General features: G+C 38.0%; 1 protein-coding gene across 1 annotated transcript in view; it reads right to left on the bottom strand.

The window, feature by feature from the left end:
- The window catches only part of TM2D1 (TM2 domain containing 1), a 46,312-nt gene extending 29,434 nt beyond the window's left edge, over positions 1 to 16,878 (bottom strand). Inside the window, exons 1-3 of the mRNA XM_059374936.1 lie at positions 16,674 to 16,878; positions 14,662 to 14,735; positions 4,121 to 4,229 (exon numbers count right to left, since the gene is read on the bottom strand). Coding sequence (XP_059230919.1) covers positions 4,121 to 4,229; positions 14,662 to 14,735; positions 16,674 to 16,840 — 350 coding nt within the window. The 5' untranslated portion in view covers positions 16,841 to 16,878. The remainder of the gene's footprint in view (positions 1 to 4,120; positions 4,230 to 14,661; positions 14,736 to 16,673) is intronic.
- Positions 16,879 to 18,049: the final 1,171 nt, after the last annotated feature.

Below are 18,049 nucleotides of genomic sequence, written 5' to 3' on the forward strand. Positions count from 1 at the left end.
CAAAGTGATCAGTTGTGCCAAATGTGACTGACAGATCACACACGTAATGGCTGAGAATCTTCCACTACATTTAATCAAAAAGAGTTCAGTAGTGACCTCAGTGAAGGCAATTTTGGTGATGTGGTATAGGAAAATAACCAAACAAAGCCTGGAATGAAAAAAGAACCCTGAAAAACAGGAGTATTAGACAACTCTCTGAAGTTTTACTACAAAAGGAAGTAAAGAAACAGAGAGGGAGCTGGAGTTACCACTTTAAAATCAAATCTGATTATGTCGGTCTTACAATCCTGTTTTTTTGCATTTCACTCACAATTAGGACATTTGGAGAGCTTGGTGGGAGACGGCAGATGGACCAGAGATCCTGTTTATGCATCTAATACTGAAAGGATGTCATTTTATGCTGAGGGCAGTGGTGTCCCATCTACCCTGGAATGGGGTACCAGACTAGAAATAGAGAAATAAATTAATAGGCTTTGTAGAATCTCAAGCTATAACCTATTGGGCAGTAGCAGTAGGAGAGAAATGTAAACAAAATTGGGAAATACGAAGAAGGCAGAAGTAACCACATTAAAAGTGGGGGATGAGGGAAAAGAAGAAGTCAAGAAGGCTCCAAAGTTTCAGCTTAAGAAATTGACTAGGACAGGGGTGCCTGGGTGGCTCAGTGGGTTAAATCCTCTGCCTTCGGCTCGGGTCATGATCCCGGGGTCCTAGGATCAAGCCCTGCATCAGGCTCTCTGCTCAGCGGAGAGCCTGCTTCGTCCTCTCTCTCTCTGCCTGCCTCTCTACCTACTTGTGATCTCTGTCTGCCAAATAAATAAATAAAATCTTTAAAAAAAAAAAAAAAAAAAGAAAGAAACAGACAAGGACAGGTGCCATTCATTAAGACAAAGGAGGAGATGGTTTGAAGGAGATGAGAGATTGACTTTGGGACCTTAATATACATTAAGATGGTGAGAAAAGCTAAAGGAGTGAATGAATTAAAAAGGGATTAGGACAAGAATATAATCTTGGGAATATCAAGATTTAAGGAAAAACAAAAGAGGAATCAAAGAAAATAGAAGAGTGTTTTATACTTGAAGTCAAGGAAAGAATTTTAAGAGAAGGGAATGCCAAATTGTGTAGAAGAAAAATTAAGATGTGGACTATAAAGATCCATTTGACAGAGAACAAAGATTTCTAGTAAATTTCAGCATAGCCAAAAGCTGGACTCTATCAGACAGAAAAATTCATAAAAGGTAAGTATTATAGGAACAAGTCTTTCAAAAAGCGTGGCTGGAAAGGGGAATGAAATTAGAAACACAATTATCTATATATTAGATCACCCTAAAGAATATCCTGAAAACGGGTGGCGTAGCAGAGACTGTCTCATTGCTCACTGAACCACTGCTCTTTTTCTCACAGATGTCCTGTGAAATTACATACTCTAGCCCATATTGCAGTTATGTGTAGCCATAACTGAGTTTTGCCCAACGTAAGGAGGACAGAAGCGATGCATGCCATTTCTAGATCTGGTCCATAAAACACACCTACCCGGGGATCCTTTTCCTCTTTCCCATCTGCTGGCTGAATGGAAAGGACTCTGAGGACGAGAGGAAGCAAAGCCACAGGATGAAAGGAGCAAGGCTCCCGCATGACTGCATGGAGCAACAATCACTCCCCTTAGCTCACCCAGCCCTCCAAGCCAACACCAACCAGACTATGATGTGAGGAGGAAATAACTTGTACTGTGTTAAGCCACTGACATTCTAAAGACATCTGTTACAGCAGTTAGTCTGCTCCAACTAAAATAGCTGGCCAGTATAAATAGGTGTGTGGCTTGGTGATCAATCAGACATGATTACCAGACTTCAGTTGCTGGAGAATACATTATAGAATGACTGTATCTGCAATATTAAGATGGGAGTTTTCATCAAGTATCAATATTATATACAGTTTGAAAAAGAATATGCTAATAGGAGAAGGAAAATATGTGAACTGGGAAAGGAACATTCAATGAATAAGAATTTGTCAGTGACTATTCAGTAGCTGACCAGCAACTGGCTCTTTGGTAGGCATGTACTGAATATTCTGATATAAGAAAATGATTTATGCGGTGATCTTAATTTTGTGACTTATCATTAAAATTACCCATTAATTTAGCTCCCCTTGTTCTGATCCAATGGTCATTAAGCAAATTCTATTTTGGAACTGTACGTTTTACTATAGGAGGGGTATAAATTGGCCAGTATACTTGCAAGTGTCAGGTTTCCCTGATAATTATGTTTCTTCTCATAACTGACATCAGTGTCTTGTGAACATGATTAGTATAGCTCAGTGACACTGAGCCTAATCTACCCAGAGACACCAAAAGAAAAATCAGAATTAATTTGGAAATTGAGTAACAGACCACTATGGTGTTACCATTACACGTAATATAAACCTGTAAGTCCAACCTGAGTGGTTAGCTATTCTCAACAGATGACTGATCTTCTAAGTTGTTGTATTGTAACCTATGATGTCCTAGATCAACACTTAATAAATTGGTTATCATTTGGAATTTTTATGGTAGAAATAGTAATCCAGGGATGCCTGAGTGGCTTGGTCAATTAAGCGTCTGCCTTCGGCTCAGGTCATGATCCCAGGGTCCTGAGATGGAGTCCCACATTGGGTTCCTGGCTCAGCGGGGAGCCTGCTTCTCCCTCTGCCTGTTGCTCTGCCTGCTTGTGCACAGTCAATCTCTCTCTCTCTCTCTGACAAATAAATAAATAAAATCTTTACAAAAAAAGAAATATGAACCAATAAATTCAAAACTTGGCTAAACAATATATAAGTAATAGGGAGGTAACTCCTTTTAGCAATTTTTACTTTACTAATGAGAAATCTTGGAATCCAAAAAGCTTAAGTGATTGGGTTAGGATTACACAGCAAGATAAAACCTAAAGCTCCTCATTAACTCAGTGAAGGAGGGTCAAAAGAAAAATAAGACTCCACTAGTAATTTCTAGGAATTCTAATAGAACTGGAAGAAATAGCCAAATAGGAAGGAAGGGCCTAACAGTGGTTATTTCTTAATGCATCTGCAACAGATGCAATCAAATAAAATGTAACAATGTCAGTTAAAAGATAAAAGTATAGTGCCACCAATTAATAAGAATGCATAAAACTAAATCATGTTTTTAATACAAGGCAGAAATATAAGAATAAGATGTTAGCTTTACTCCAGCAAAAATAAAACTCAAAACTTAAAAATCCTTTAAACAACACTTTTTTTTTTTTTAAGATTTTATTTATTTATTTGACAGACAGAGATCACAAGTAGGCAGATAGGCAGGCAGAGAGAGAGAGGAGGAAGCAGGGTCCCTGTCAAGCAGAGAGCCCGATGCGGGGCTCGATCCCAGGACCCTGAGACCATGACCTGAGCCGAAAGCAGGCGCCCACTGAGCCACCCAGGCGCCCCTAAACAACCCTCTTAACAAAATAAAGCCACTTGTCTTAATGTCCCAAAGAAATTTTTGAATTCTGTTTAACCATTCATCACCCGTATCAATTAAAAAGAATGAAACCAAATTTCAAAATGCCCTTAATATGCAAATGATTAATAATTAACATTCTTTTTATTTTTTTAAAGATTTATTTATTTGAGAGAGAGAGAGGGAGACAGAGAATCTCAAGCAGACTCCACACTGAGCACAGAGATGGACCTCACCACCCTAAGATCATAACCTAAGCCAAAACCAACAGTCAGGGGCTTAACCAATTGAGCCACCTAGCTACCCCAACATTCTTTTAATACTAGAAGTACATGATCCCTTTTTTGTACTGTAGAAATCCCCCAAGTTTTAAAAACAGAAGTTTTCATAACTCATTTAGTGGCACAAACTGACTGAATTAACATGGCATAAGGCTACTCACAGTCTTTATTTATCCCACAGAGTGAACTACTATGCTTTACTTGGTGGTAAACTGCATTTACATTAACAATATGCACACTTAAAATAGAGGTTTTCTGAGAAAGGCAAAAAAGATAAATTATATCAGTGCAGGATTTTCCCTATAAATTAACTTTTTATCTCTTTACTCCATGCAGTCAATATACAACATAGGCAAGTAACCTGAAAATTTAGCTTCAGTAATGGACTTACACATTTCGGCAAGATACAGGCTTCAGAAAACCAACTTCATTTCCAGTAAAATGTGTTTCATTGCCACCAAAATCCTTACAAGTTATGTTGGGTGCTGGAAAACAAGGAACTAAAGGGGGGGGGGGTTAAAAAAAGCAAGAAACTACTGGTTTTTTCTACAGAAAAGGTATGTAATCATGTTTAAGACTAGTAGAAAGCAGAAAAAAAACACAAAATTTTAACACACTACCTCCCAATATAACATCTGACATGAGACTTTAGATAAGAATATCTAAATAGGGGCGCCTGGGTGGCTCAGTGGGTTAAAGCCTCTGCCTTCGGCTCAGGTCAGGATCCCAGGGTCCTAGGATCGAGTCCCACACCGGGCTCTCTGCTCTGCTTAGAGCCTGCTTCCTCCTCTCTCTCTCTCTCTCTGCCTGCCTCTCTGCCTACTTGTGATCTCTGTCTTTCAAATAAATAAATAAAATCTTTAAAAAAAAAAAAAGAGTATCTAAATAAAGGATAATACAATATAGTGGTCTCAACACAAAAATGTAAGAATTATCACATTGGGTTTGATGCATGACCCTTCTAGTTCAATCTCCCTCCTCTGACTGTAGTGACAAGGGAAGAACTGCCCAGTATTACTGCCCTTTACTTCATCTCTAGGGTGAAGACAACTTCTCAAATTTTTCTTGCTAACTCATAGGGTAATTTATTAAATTCAACATGATCTGATTTTGTATTTTCAGTTTATATTAATTCTTGCAGAAGAAAGTTACTATAAACTAAGATTCTTTTCATCTACCCTAAATATATATTTTTTAATTGTTTGTTTTTTGGGGTGCCTGGGTGGCTCAGTCATTAAGCTGTCTTCAGCTCAGGTCATGATCCCAGGGTTCTGGAATCAAGCCCCCCCCCCCTGCTCAGCAGGAAGCCTACTTCTCCCCCTCCCCCTGCCTGTGTTCCCTCTCTCACTTTGTCTCTCTCTGTCAAATAAATAGATAAAATCTTTAAAAAATTATGTTTGTTCATTTTATTTGTTTATTAAGTAATCTCTATGCCCAACATGGGGCTTGACTATACCACCCCAAGATTAAGAGTCACATGCTCTACTGACTGAGCCAGAGAGGCGCCCCCCCACCCAGATTACTTATTCGAAATGTATTTATTTCTCTATTCCCTCTCAGAATTGATGTAGCATAACATTTTAGCATTTAGCATTTTCAATCTTTACTCCTACTCCAGATGATATAATAAGAGGAATACAGAGCTTACTGTGTGCTAGGCAGGAGCTATCCTGAAGCCTTTATAGCTTCAATGTATAAAAAACAAGAACTTTGGAATGAGAATGACCTATTTGCATTGCCTCTTTCAGGACCTTGGATTTCTTGTAGATAAAAGCAGCACTTCTACTTTCTAGTACTTCTCCTACTTCTTCTACTTCCTAGTACCATTGTGGAGATTAAATATGATACAAGGCCCAGCATACAGCAGTTATTCAGTAAATGTTATTGCCATTTCCTCCTTCACCATTTCTGATTAAAAGGTACTAATGCTTTTAGGCTAGTTTCAGACTGCTTATCTCTATGTTTAGTATCAATAATTACAGGATTGGTGTTTTTGTTTTGTTTTAAGATTTAATTTATTTGACAGAGAGATCACAAGTAGGCAGTATGTTTAAATGTTCAAAAGTATGTTTAAATGTTCAAAAAAAAAGGGGGGTGTGGGGGATGGCGGGGTGGCTCAGTCAGTTAAGCTTCTGCCAAAGTGTCTGCCTTCATTAGGCTCAGGTCATGATCCCAGGGTCCTGAGATCACATCCAGCTCCTTGCTCAGTGGGGAGCCTGCTTCTCCCTTTGCCTGCTGTTCTCTCTGCTTGTGCTCTCTCTCTGACAAAAAATAAAATCTTTTAAAATTTTTTAAAAAATAAAAAAAGCAAAATTCAGAAATTTTTTTTTAAATATTTTATTTTATTTATTTATTTGACAGAGAGAGATCACAAGTAGGCAGAGAGGCAGGCAGAGAGAGAAGGAAGCGGGCTCCCTGCTGAGCAGAGAGCCTGATGCGGGACTCCATCCCAGGACTCCATCCCAGGACTCCGAGATCATGACCTGAGCCGAAGGCAGCGGCTTAACCCACTGAGCCACCCAGGCGCCTGCAAAATTCAGAAAATTTACATCAATTTTAGGATAAGTAAACATAATATCTGAGGATCTGGAAATCAATTCCTTTAAAAACACCTGTTATGGGCTGAATTATGTTCCCTCCAAAAGTCCTTCAATACCTCAGAGTATAACCATATTTGGAAGTGAGGTCTTTGCAGATTTAACCAAGTTAAAATGAGGTCATTAGGGTGGGCCCTATTCCAATAAGACTGTTGTCCTTATGAATAGGGGAAATCACATGCATATATAACAGGGAGAAGATGACTTGAAGACAGACAGAATGCTAAGTGAGGACAGAGGCAGACACCAGACTGATGCAGTTACAAGCCAGGGATGCCAAGGATTGCGGCCCACCAGCAGCAGGTCAGAAGAGGGGAGGATATATTCCACCCAGAGTCTGAGAGGGAGGATGGCCCTGCCAACACCTTGATCTCAGATTTCTAGCCTCCAGAACTGAGACCATCAATGTCTGTTGTGACACATCTTATAATGGCCCTAGGGAACTACTTCAATAATGATACCTGTTTACCTCTTGAAAAGCTCTGTCTACCTCCAGGAGTATGTATACAAGAGTTTAGGCATCAGGCACATAAACCAAAGAGGTGTCTGGTTTAAAAAGTTAGTTTTTTACCTTGATGAGGACTATTCTATCTCCACAAAGAAGTGACCAGTAGGAAATATAAACATGAGTTTTTCCTCAACATGGATCTTTAATTTTTTTAAATTATCAAAGTAGTAAGTTCTGGATTGGCAAACTGTGCCATAAAACAAAACTTTATTGCAAAATTTTAGATAATCTTCCTCTAAAGGTACTACCTTGCACTTACTTGCTCAGTTTGAAGCTGTCTCTTTCTTGTCTTATAGCCTTGTGAGATCTTCCTGCAGACTATCTAAAATCAGATCTTAAAGAGACAGTTGCAATGCAAAAAGCTATAATTATGATTCTAGTTTGGGTTACTGTCCAATACATCTTGCTAATAAAAATGCTTTGTTTTTTGAGAGGAGTTTCTTGTACATTCAAAAACTCAAACATTGATAGGTGAGTTGTAAAAAGGCCTTATAAAAATATTAAATATTAAGAAATCATACCTTTCTATTTTCAATTAGACACTATTCTTTGAATCATAAATTTTGAAAATTACAGTTTTCAATGACATATTTTATCATTTCTTTTTAATTTTTTTTAAGATTTTATTTATTTGACAGACAGAGATCACAAGTAGGCAGAGAGGCAGGCAGAGAGAGAGGAAGGGAAGCAGGCTCCCCGCTGAACAGAGAGCCCGATGTGGGGCTCGATTCCAGGACCCTGGGATCATGACCTGAGCCAAAGGCTGAGACTTTAACCCACTGAGCCATCCAGGAGCCCCGATATTTTATCATTTCTTAATAGGAAATTATTTATATTTGACATGAGACATATGAGAATAAAATGCTCAATGCTCCAGATTCAGAACCTCAGGAAAGCTACAAAGAGTGGAAAGAGGTGCCAGAATGAAGAGGAAACCATATTGCTATAAGGATTCTAAAGTTTGAGAGAAGTATGAGCTAATTATTTCAAGGGATGAAAATTAAGTACTTTAGTGAGGAAGGATAAGCTGCTGCTCTAAGTACACACAGAGATTACATGAGAAAATAATAACAGAAACATCAATACTGATTTAATCAGACTTCTTTGAATTGACAGTGAACTCCAAAGAGTAAGACTTCAGAACTGGACAAATCTGAATTTAAATCTAAACTCTGTCAACTTAACAAGTCTGTTCCATTGGGCAAGTTACAAAACCTCTCTGAATTTTGTTTTTATCATCTATGAAATGTGGATATTACTCTTGCAATGGTATAGGTATGTAGTAAAAGCATATGGTATGTAAAGCATAGTATTTGGTTAGACAAAGTATTCAACAAGTATTAGGTTCTCTACTCTGGCAAATTAGAGAACTTCAATACTGAGAAAACTAAGAATGAACCTGACATGAGAAATGAATTATAACACTGGGAGTGGCTATAATACTAAGGGAAGATTTTGTGTAATGAAATTAATCAATCAAAAGAAGCCCACAATTCTAGAGTTTGTTTTTACATCCTTTATAATTTCTTTTGACCCCTGCTTTTTTTTTTTTTTTTTTTTATAAAGTAGTCTCTACCCAACATGGGGCTTGAACTCATGATCCCGAGATTAAGAGCTGTGTTTTCTATTGACTGGGCCAGCCAGGTGTCTTACTGACCCTTATTTTTAAAAAATCCTATTAAGTAAACAAAACTAGTGATATGTTCCTTTTTTTCTAGAGTCTAAGAAAGGATGACTTGACAAAAGCCTACAAGCAAGTAGGAAATCTTAAGCTAACACTCATTATTTCTTAATCAATACTCTTCCCATTATACCATAATTCCATGTTTACATTGATTTCAGGAACAAGCAAAAATAAATCAATGATAATACTAAAAAAGCCAGTTTCCAATAAATGTTTTTTTTTTTTTTAAAGATTTTATTTATTTATTTGACAGAGAGAAATCACAAGTAGATGGAGAGGCAGGCAGAGAGAGAGAGAGAGGGAAGCAGGCTCCCCGCTGAGCAGAGAGCCCGATGCGGGACTCGATCCCAGGACCCCAAGATCATGACCCGAGCCGAAGGCAGCGGCTCAACCCACTGAGCCACCCAGGCGCCCCAATAAATGTTAACTAGTAGACAAAATTAAGCAACTTGCTACAACCTGAAAACTACTCATTTCTCAGATTTCCTACAAAAACAACCAAAAAAAAAGTTTTGCCCTGGGGGCACCTGGGTGGTTCAGTCATTAAGCATCTGCCTTTAGCTCAGGTGATGGTCTCAGGGTCCTGGGATCAAGCCCCGCATCAGGCTCCCTGCTTGGCAGGAAGCCTGCTTCTCCCTCTTCTACTCCCCTGCTTGTTCCTTCTCTCTAATAAATAAAACCTTAAAAATAAAAAAGTTTTGCTCTGGCCAATGTCTTTGATTTAGATGGCATCTGTTTAAACCAGTAAGTACATAGTATTTCTCGATTATAAAAAGTAGCATTATTTTTTAAACGGAAAAAAGCTATCAGAAATAATGACGCTTCATAACGATCAAAGGACTAACCTAAGGAGTAAGACATTTGGGATCCTATTCCAGTTAACATCATGGCTCTGGACTATAGTCTTGATCTGTCAGATTTAAGGGTCAAAGCCTGATCTTAGGATCCTGTACTGCAAAAAAATTCTATAAAAGCATTACTTAGTCATTTGATAAAATTAGAATATGGATGGTAAAGTACATATATTAGTATTAAATTCACTAAAAAGTTTGTAGCAACCACATTATCTCTGTTGTTAGGGAAAACACACAAACATGGGGCAAAATCCATATAAATTGAGAGAGAGAGAGGATGTGTGAGCACTAATGATAAAGCAAGAATAATGTGTTTACAACTGGTGAATCTGGGCAAAAGATGTATGGGTGTTCTCTGTACTATCTTTTTTTTTTTTTTTTTTGAAAGACTTTATTTACTTGTCAGAAAAAGACCGAGATAGAGCAAAATTAGCAGGAGTAGCAGGCAGACAGAGAAGCAGGCTCCCTGCTAAGCAAGGAGGCTGATGCAGGACTCAATCCCAGGACTCTGGGATCATGACCTGAGCCAAAGGTTGATGCTTAACCAACTGAGTCATCCAGGCATTCCCCTTTGTACTACTCTTATTCTTCCAACTTTTTTGTAAGCTTGAAAATATCTCCCAGTAGGGGCGCCTAGGTTAAATAAACATCTGACTCTTGATTTCAGCTCAGGTTATGATCTCAGGGTCATGAGATGGAATCTCACTGTCAGGATGCAGGCTAGGCATGGAGTCTGCCGGAGGTTCTCTTTCTCCCTCTGCATACATTTCTCCCTCACCTTGGGCTTGTGCATGTGTTCATACTCTCTCTTAAAGTAAATAAAAATACTTTAAAAAGAAAAAAGACATTATTTCCAAAATAAAAATCTAAAAATAACACACTCTTTGCATAACTAACTTATGTTGTTAGAAGTTAGGCTAATGGTTATCCATTACGGCAGAATACTGAGTATAAGAGAGCATGATGGGGCTTTCAGTATGTTAATAAAGTTATTTCTTGATTTGGAAACATTCACAAATGTGTTTAGCTTGAGAAAAGTCATTTGAGTTACACTTAAGTGTACTTTCCTATAAATGTATTTCGGGGTACCTGGGTGGCTCAGTGGGTTGAGCCTCTGCCTTCGGCTCAGGTCGTGAGTCCTGGGATCAGGCCCTGCATCGGGCTCTCTGCTCAGCGAGGAGCCTGCTTCCCCCTCTCTCTCTGCCTGCCTCTCTGCCTACCTGTCATCTCTGTCTATCAAATAAATAAATAAATATTTTAAAAAATAGATATATGTATTTCAATAAAAACTTAACAAAATAAAAACGACCTGCCAAAGGACCAGAGCAAAATTTTCTAGAGATGTAGTCTAAATAGTTTTGTATTTCACTGATTGAAAAATCGAAAACACTTGCCTATGTATGTCTGTACAATCTAGACAGAAGACTCTTTGAGGGTAGAGATTATGTCTTCTTTCATTTATCATCTATACCACCTAGTAGAAGCTTACCATGTAATTTCTCAATAAATACAGTAAGTAAATAATTTCTTAATAAATAATAAATACCTTATACTTTTTTTAAGGTATTAGTCATGATCCAGTTATTTTACTCAACTTAATTAACAAATTATTCATTATAAATCATATCTCAGTAAATAAATATGCTTGTTAGTTGGCATTGGGCTAAATGGAATCTATTTTTCTTTTTAATTATAAGAGTTTATTTGAGCAAAAATCAATTTGAATTGGGCTGTGCCAAACTGGAAGTGGTTAGAGTACTCTGCCCCACCTGTAAGAGTTAGAAGACTCCTATAGAGAAGTGGAAGCAAAGCAAGGAAGCTATTTTTGATTGGTTATACCTTAAGAATTTGCCTTATTTGGGAAGGTCTCACTGACTACTTGTGATGGGCTGTCCTTATGTTTTTATTTTTATTTATTTATTTATTTTAAAGATTTATTTATTTATTTATTTGACAGAGCACAAATAGGCAGAGAAGCAGAGAGAGAGGAGGAGGCAGGCTCCCCACTGAGCAGAGAGCACCATGTGGGGCTCGATCCCAGGCCAGCAATCATGACCCAAGCCAAAGGCAGAGGCTTCAACCCACTGAACGACCCAGGCGCCCCAAGTTTTTATTTTTTATATTGAAATATATAGCTGACACAATGTTACACTAATTTCAGGTGTACAACATACTGATTAGATAAGTCTACACATTGTGCTATGCTTACAAATGTAGATACCATCTGTTCTGTTACAATACCAGTGATTTCCCTATGCTGTACCTGACATCCCTGTGACTTAACTCATTCTACAACTGGAAGTCTATATCTCTAATTGGGAACCATTTTAAGATCACATTAATTTAATGTTACAGTTGAATTACTTAGCCTTTGGTCCCAGTTCTTCTATCCTGAAATTACCGTATTGTAAAACATTATTCTTATTCATCCCTACCAAAAAGTACTATTAAAGAAAATTAAACTGAGTTTGAGGATTCTGTAATAGTCCTTCGTATACACAGTGAGAAAATAGAGGAAGAACAATCTTGGCTGGAGGCTGAGAAAGATCATTTAACTCACACTTTTCACAACTCTTTTTTTTTTGGGGGGGGGGGGATTTTATTTATTTATTTATTTAACAGACAGAGATCACAAGTAGGCAGAGAGGCAGGCAGAGAAAGAGGGGGAAGCAGGCTTCCTCCCTGCCAAGCAGAGAGCCCAATGCGGGGCTTGATCCCAGGACCTTGGGATCATGACCTGAGCTGAAGGCAGAGGCTTAACCCACTGAGCCACCCAGGCGCCCCACTTTTCACAACTCTTAATATTTTTCTCCTCTTAATCAGTTCCATGTTAGGACACAAAAAACATGTTTTACAGGTCACTTAGATGTTCTCTCTGATCAGGACTCAGAAGTGATTCACCATGACTAGTCTACTAGCCCTTGTATGTTTTAAAAAGGCAAAAAAGAAAAACTTCCCAGAGCCAGACACAGTCTCATGAGCATTGGGCTGGGACGGCAGAATCTATCCCAGCTCTCAGCTAGATACCAGTGTCAAGTACAAATTGTACATCCATATGCAGCTACCCTGTGACTCATCTTTGTCTCAGAAACTTTATTTTCTTCTTAAAATCATGACAATGATTTAAAGTAATTTATTTATTAATCTACATTTTACATACATTCCCACATTCAATACAGCACTTGACTTCTTCTCTCCAAATGAATAATCATATCATTTCCTTTTATAGGAAACCTTCCTTTTATTGTCCTGTAGCTCTTCACTTACATCAACTATGAGTATTTACCTGATAAGCCATGATAGTACCGTAATACTTCCAAGTCCTTTTACTTCTTACTAGTCTGATCAATTGATTTTGTATGTTTATAAACTTACTTATTAATAACTGCACGAGTGGATTCAAACTTATTTTACACAAGAGACTCCTAAATGAAGGGCAAAGCTCTTTGGGGCAGAAAACTATTCTTTTTATTGCATAATTCTCTTCAAAATCCTCATACCTACAAAGAACCCTACAGGCTAGAAAATGCTTTTTGAGATAGGTAGCTCCCTGCTTCTTAATTTAGTTAGATACCTGAGACAAACAGTATTCACAGATTTCTAATATCTTTCATATGAATGGTTGAGTATCTGATAATTGAGTCTTCATTATATATGTTAACTGTAATCTGTGTCCCAAAAGCACAACATAAAAGACTGAACTGTAAAACAGACAAATCAGAGTATACTTATAAATTAACTCAAAAAACAAAGTTCCTTTAATACATCTAAATTAAACAAATGTATACATATTAAGCAATATCTGCTATACAAATCATATATATATACCTATATGTAAAACCTATTACTGTTTATATGGTAAAACCTTACTATTTCTGAATAGTAGCTAAATGCCAATTATATAAGTTTAACACAACTTATTTTCAATTATCTTTGTTGACTATAACTGGGTTAGTAGTGTGCCAAAATATAAAGGTATAAACAGATAAAAGATTTGCTTTTTAAAATATATACGAATTCATAATCCAGCAATTATTTGAATATGTTGAAAAACATGAAAGTTTTTTGCTATAAGAAAAACAATTACTTCAATCTCATTTATATAACAAATCTGTTTGAGAGATTTCATTTAAAAAGAAAATATCAGTTACTGTTTTATTTTCTGCCTAATTCATAAAACAATCAGTATATATTCAATAGGTGCTCTTTTCTAGGGCGCCTGGGTGGCTCTGTGGGTCAAAGCCTCTGCCTTTGGCTCAGGTCATGATCCCAAGGTCCTGGGATCGAGCCCTGGCATCGGGCTCTCTGCTCATCAGGAAGCCTGCTTCTCTCTCTCTCTCATCTGCCTCTCTGCCTACTTGTGATCTCTGTCTGTCAAATAATAATAAATAAAATCTTAAAAAAAAAAAAAAAATAGGTGCTGGGGCACCTGGGTGGCTCTGTGGGTTAAAGCCTCTGCCTTTGGCTCAGGTCATGATCCCAGGGTCCTCTCTGCTCAACGGGGAGCCTGCTTCCCCCTCTCTCTCTGCCTGCCTCTCTGCCTACTTGTGATCTCTGTCAAATAAATAAATAAAATCTTAAAAAAAAAAAAATAGGTGCTCTTTTCTCAAAATAATACCATGTAACTGCCATCATTATGTACCATGCCAAACAAGAAGGCTAAATAGTTCCAACATACATCTGTCTGCCTCCCTTCCAATACATACCCCTATAGAAGAAAAGACCCATCAGAACAATTCATTAGTTTTTATCTGGCTTTCTACATAATTTAGAAAAACAGAAGTGCCCCAAAATCATTAGACTGAGAGAGGTATCTATTATCAAAACATCTCTATAATAGTTTAAAAAAAAAAAGAAGAAGAAAATACTGATGCATATTTAAAATCCTAACTATTGTTTTCATACTTAGGATGTACCTAAGTTTATTTTACGACTGTATATGGGTGATATAACTTTGCATTGGACCTCACAGCGCTAACAGTCCCATTTTAAATTCTTTTTGAGTAATTAAAAATAAGTTAAGAAGCATCTCTGCATAAGCTACATAAACTGATTTCAAAGGTTTAAAAAAAATGAAAATACAAAACTCCCCAATTCACAAAACTAAGAATAACACTCTTCTTAAATATTAACAACCCTTAGCAAGTTGTCCAATTTAAGTCGTTCTAGAAACTGAGTATGTTTTAACTCAAGAAAAAGCACACATTTATTATTTTTAGTGATCATACACTGATTTATGAAGTAATGTTTCAAAAATTGTTTTTAAAAACATGTTTCTGGAAATCTTACCATGAGCTGTGTAGTTTGTACAGTTAACTGGTTCTTGTGTAGCATCATTTATTTTTGGATCTTTACAAATATATCTGAGAAAAGTTAAGGAAATATGAACCACATTCCAACACAAAACATTATCATCTTGTCTTTAATATCTTGTATTACATACTCATGTTTACATTCACATGTTAAAAAAAAGCTGTTGGTTGTTCCAAAGCAAGAAGCACAACCACAAATATACTTTCAGCATCACTAAATACTACTTGAACAGTAATTTATTACAGGAAAAGTATATTAACTTAATACATATTAAAAGCTCTAGCCAAGGATGCCATCCTTAAAGAACATCAGTCAGGGTTTAAGCATAGAGCATAAAGGAAAATTGGAAATTAAAATCTTTACCAAATTATTTTAAGAAAGCTTCAGGTTAAAAAAAAAAATCAATTTCCAAGCATTTGATTGAACTAATTTATGGGGCCCCATAGTATCGTCACATACCTAACTTCATATAGTACAAATAAATAACCCTGTGAAGTAAATACTATTATTCCCATATTACAGAAGCAAAAACTGAGGCTCAAAGTTTGAGAGACCTATCCAAAGTCATGTAACCAGTGATAGGGAGTAAAATCAGGTTTCCTGATTCCAAGCCTACAGTGCCTTCCAATAGACTGAGAAGATAGCCCTTTTAGGTGAATCTTCAATCTCCCCAACAGGATCTTAAGTTTTGGTAACAGGTATAATAACTGTCCTCTAATTTCAAAACACTTGCAGTTGGCTTTTGTTTCCTAAATATTTTATTGACACTAAAATGGGATAAATAAGGTGTTCGCCTTATTTATCTGATACCTGTTTAAGGTTTTTTAAGCAGGCCAGGAGGAGCAGACATTCTCCAGTCTTCATCACCAAATGCTCAGCCACATCTCTCTGGGGCTCAAACTGTACAATTCTTCATACAATCCAATTATTTCTTAGAATCGCTCTGACATTTTTACCAAAAAAGACTCAACTTACTAGTCAGTGATTCTCAAATTCCAAGCATAATGGTATTCAGCAAATTGCAGCTATTCTGTAAGCCATCTAATAATGGCTGCCTCTCCCCAACTCACATAAAAATACTACAGGATAGAATTTTCTTAATTTTAAAATTTTGTCTCCTAGTCTTTCTCCTATCTCTGGCTTCTGTTACTAATTTTTCTGCTCTGCAATTTGTATAAAATGATCTAATTTTGTACAAAAGTAGCTATTTTAATTTGACTGTAACTCCCATTTCATAAGGGCTCCTCCCTTCAGCAGAGCTATTACAATGAACTGTTCCACTTAACCCCTTCAGCCTCAGTTTCCTCATCTGTAAATAAATAACATAGATAGTCCTTATTACGTGCCAGGCATTGTTCTATATGATTCACTTGCACTAATTTCTCACAACAAACCTTTCAGCTGGTAACACTGTTCTCTTCATTCTTACTCAAGAGAAAACAGAGTTCAGATAATTGGCCCATAGTTACAACACGGAGAAGGAGTTTGCCCCCTGACAGTCTGGCATCTTACAGAGTTTGAGGATGATGTAAGGTAATACGCACAGAGTTAATGATAACTGGGCAATATACAAGGGATACATCGTTATTAACTACTTATTTGTCTCCGCCCCCAAGGCCTCAAACTTCTACAGTGGAACCTATCAATCTTCCTATTAGTAGGGCCTAGAACAGGGCCTGGCATACTTCAGGATCTGGGTGTTTGTTGAATAAGCCCACCAGTAATTAATTAATTAATAATAAAAATAGGTGAATCAGAAGACGAGGCACTAACCATCAGTAAAATTCCAAGGAAAATCACACAGGGTGACCGCTGTTCTTCCCACCCTCACATCTCTTTTCACCCCCAGAGTCCGTCCGTCCTTAAAAGCCACAAGTCACCGATCCCTTAAGCCAACCCTGACCCGCGCTGAGGGCCGCGACCCACTTGCGACCCCTAATCTACCTCGCCCCCAAGGCGGGGGGGGGGGGGCTCCTCACAGAGGATACTGTCCCAATTTGAGGTCCTCGCATTTAAGTGTCTCCTCGCCACCGGCGGCGGCGATCGCAGCAGCTCCCCAAGGTCCCGTGGTGACTGACACGAACCACAGGACACCCAGGACCTGGGCGGCCAGGGTCTCCGGAGTAGCCGGCCCAGACGGCCTGGTGGCCGCCATGCTGGGAACCGGCGCGTTCTCCACAACTTCCGGTTCCGCCTTTGCGTAGGCGGGGACGGGAGCAGGGCGGAAGGATCGAACCTCTTAAAGGGACCGTGCCTCGTCTGGAGGCCCGTTTCTTCCCCTACGGGGCCTCGGTTTTACCTGCGGGTTTTGTGATTTGTCTTCCTCAAGAAGGCTCGCTTTGAGGATCATTGGCCCTGCACCCACTGCTTCCTCCCGAGCTAACCCTGTGTGACTTTTCCTCCTACAAATGTGCGGCGGCACCCGGCGATTTGTTAAGAGCTTTACAAACACTGTCTCGGATAGTCCTGTTAGGATTTGAGATTACTGATAATGAGCCTGGCTCAACGTCGCTAAAAAACAGACCGACCTTAGTTACTGAATTGGAATCAAGTTGATAATTTGCCCGATTTCAGAATCTGTGCTCTTACTATTATGATAGAATGACCTATCTGTTCGCTTAGACAAGAACTTATGGAAGGCTCTTATACAGAACTTAAGAAGTCTATCACAAAAATAGGCATTACACTTTTAATTTTAATACTGGATATTTATGTGAACGAGAGGGCCTATAAGAAAAGGAGAGTAAAGAATTTACGACTACACAAGTGAAAAGTTGGATTTTTTTTTCTCTCCATCTCTTCTTTTTGAATTTCTGTATGTTCTAAAAATTCTGTAGTGGGGATATCTTTTATTCTGGGCAGCACATTTACTTTCTTTAGTGAAAGTTTAAGCCATTTTCTCTAACGTAAAAACATTCGGATTTGGTGCGGCCTCATTCACAGAAGCACTAATTTTGAAGAATTGCGTTACGCGGTGTTTGTCAAATTTTAGGGACAATCAGAGTTATCTGGAAGCTTTTTTCAGACACCAAGAATGGGACCCACCCTCATTTCAGATTATGAAAATTTAGGGTGGGGCAGGAAAATTTACACATGTCACCAGCTTCCAAATGATGCTGAGATTGCTAGTCCAGACCCCACACTTTGAGAAGCACAGGATAAGGTATTATGTGAAGTATCATTTTGGAATGGGAAGACATGAAATTTTTTGCAATAATAAATTTTGGTAGTGTAACTACAGTTAAATTTTTTCTTAAACCAATTTTTCGGCATTACTGTGCTTTTTTTTTTTGAAGATTTTATTTAAAGTAATTTCTATACCTGAGGTGGGGTTTGAACCTACAGCCAGGAGATCAAGAGTCAC

The sequence above is a fragment of the Mustela nigripes genome, chromosome 14, assembly GCF_022355385.1.
Source record: "Mustela nigripes isolate SB6536 chromosome 14, MUSNIG.SB6536, whole genome shotgun sequence".
Classification (NCBI taxonomy): domain Eukaryota; kingdom Metazoa; phylum Chordata; class Mammalia; order Carnivora; family Mustelidae; genus Mustela; species Mustela nigripes.